The sequence below is a fragment of the Eimeria mitis genome, genomic scaffold (genome assembly GCF_000499745.2).
Source record: "Eimeria mitis Houghton genomic scaffold, Emh_scaff6240, whole genome shotgun sequence".
In the NCBI taxonomy this organism is placed as follows: Eukaryota; Apicomplexa; class Conoidasida; order Eucoccidiorida; family Eimeriidae; genus Eimeria; species Eimeria mitis.
Window position 1 is genome coordinate 1853 of NW_013574432.1, and position 543 is coordinate 2395.

General features: G+C 56.0%; 1 protein-coding gene across 1 annotated transcript in view; it reads left to right on the forward strand.

Moving 5' to 3' along the window:
- The window catches only part of EMH_0086640 (uncharacterized protein), a gene marked incomplete at both ends in the record, with an annotated part of 1811 nt that extends 1457 nt beyond the window's left edge, over positions 1-354 (forward strand). The window contains one exon of the mRNA XM_013501059.1: positions 70-354. Coding sequence (XP_013356513.1) covers positions 70-354 — 285 coding nt within the window. The remainder of the gene's footprint in view (positions 1-69) is intronic.
- Between the last annotated feature and the right edge of the window lie 189 nt (positions 355-543).

Below are 543 nucleotides of genomic sequence, written 5' to 3' on the forward strand. Positions count from 1 at the left end.
TAAAAAAATAAATACTTGTATAGTGTGTGTATTTATATTTTTTTTGTGTAAGATAATTTCGAGCTGCAGGCGGGCGTGCTGCGGCTTCCTGCTGTCGTTGCATATCGCTCGGTGCTGCAGCAGACGCAGCGGGACCTCCATCTGCAGCAGCAGCAGCAGCAGCAGCAGCAGCAGCAGGAGCGGCAGCGGCAGCAGGGCAGGAACAGTAGTTGGAGCAGCAGCAGCAGCAGCAGCAGCAGCAGCAGCAGGAGAGGAGCAGGAACAGCAGTTGGAGGAGGAGCAGCAGCAGCAGCAACAATAGCAGCAGCAGCAGCAGCAGCAGCAGCAGCAGCAAAACAGCAAGAAAAGCAATAGGGACAGCAATAGGAGCAGCAGCAGCAGCAGCAACAGCAGAAGCAGCAGCAGCAGCAGCAGCACCATCATCTTTATCATCCTTATCATCATCACCAGCAGCAGCAGCAGCACCAGCATCAGCACCAGCAGCAGCAGCAGCAGCAGCAGCACCAGCAGCACCAGCACCAGCAGCAGCAGCAGCAGCAGCAG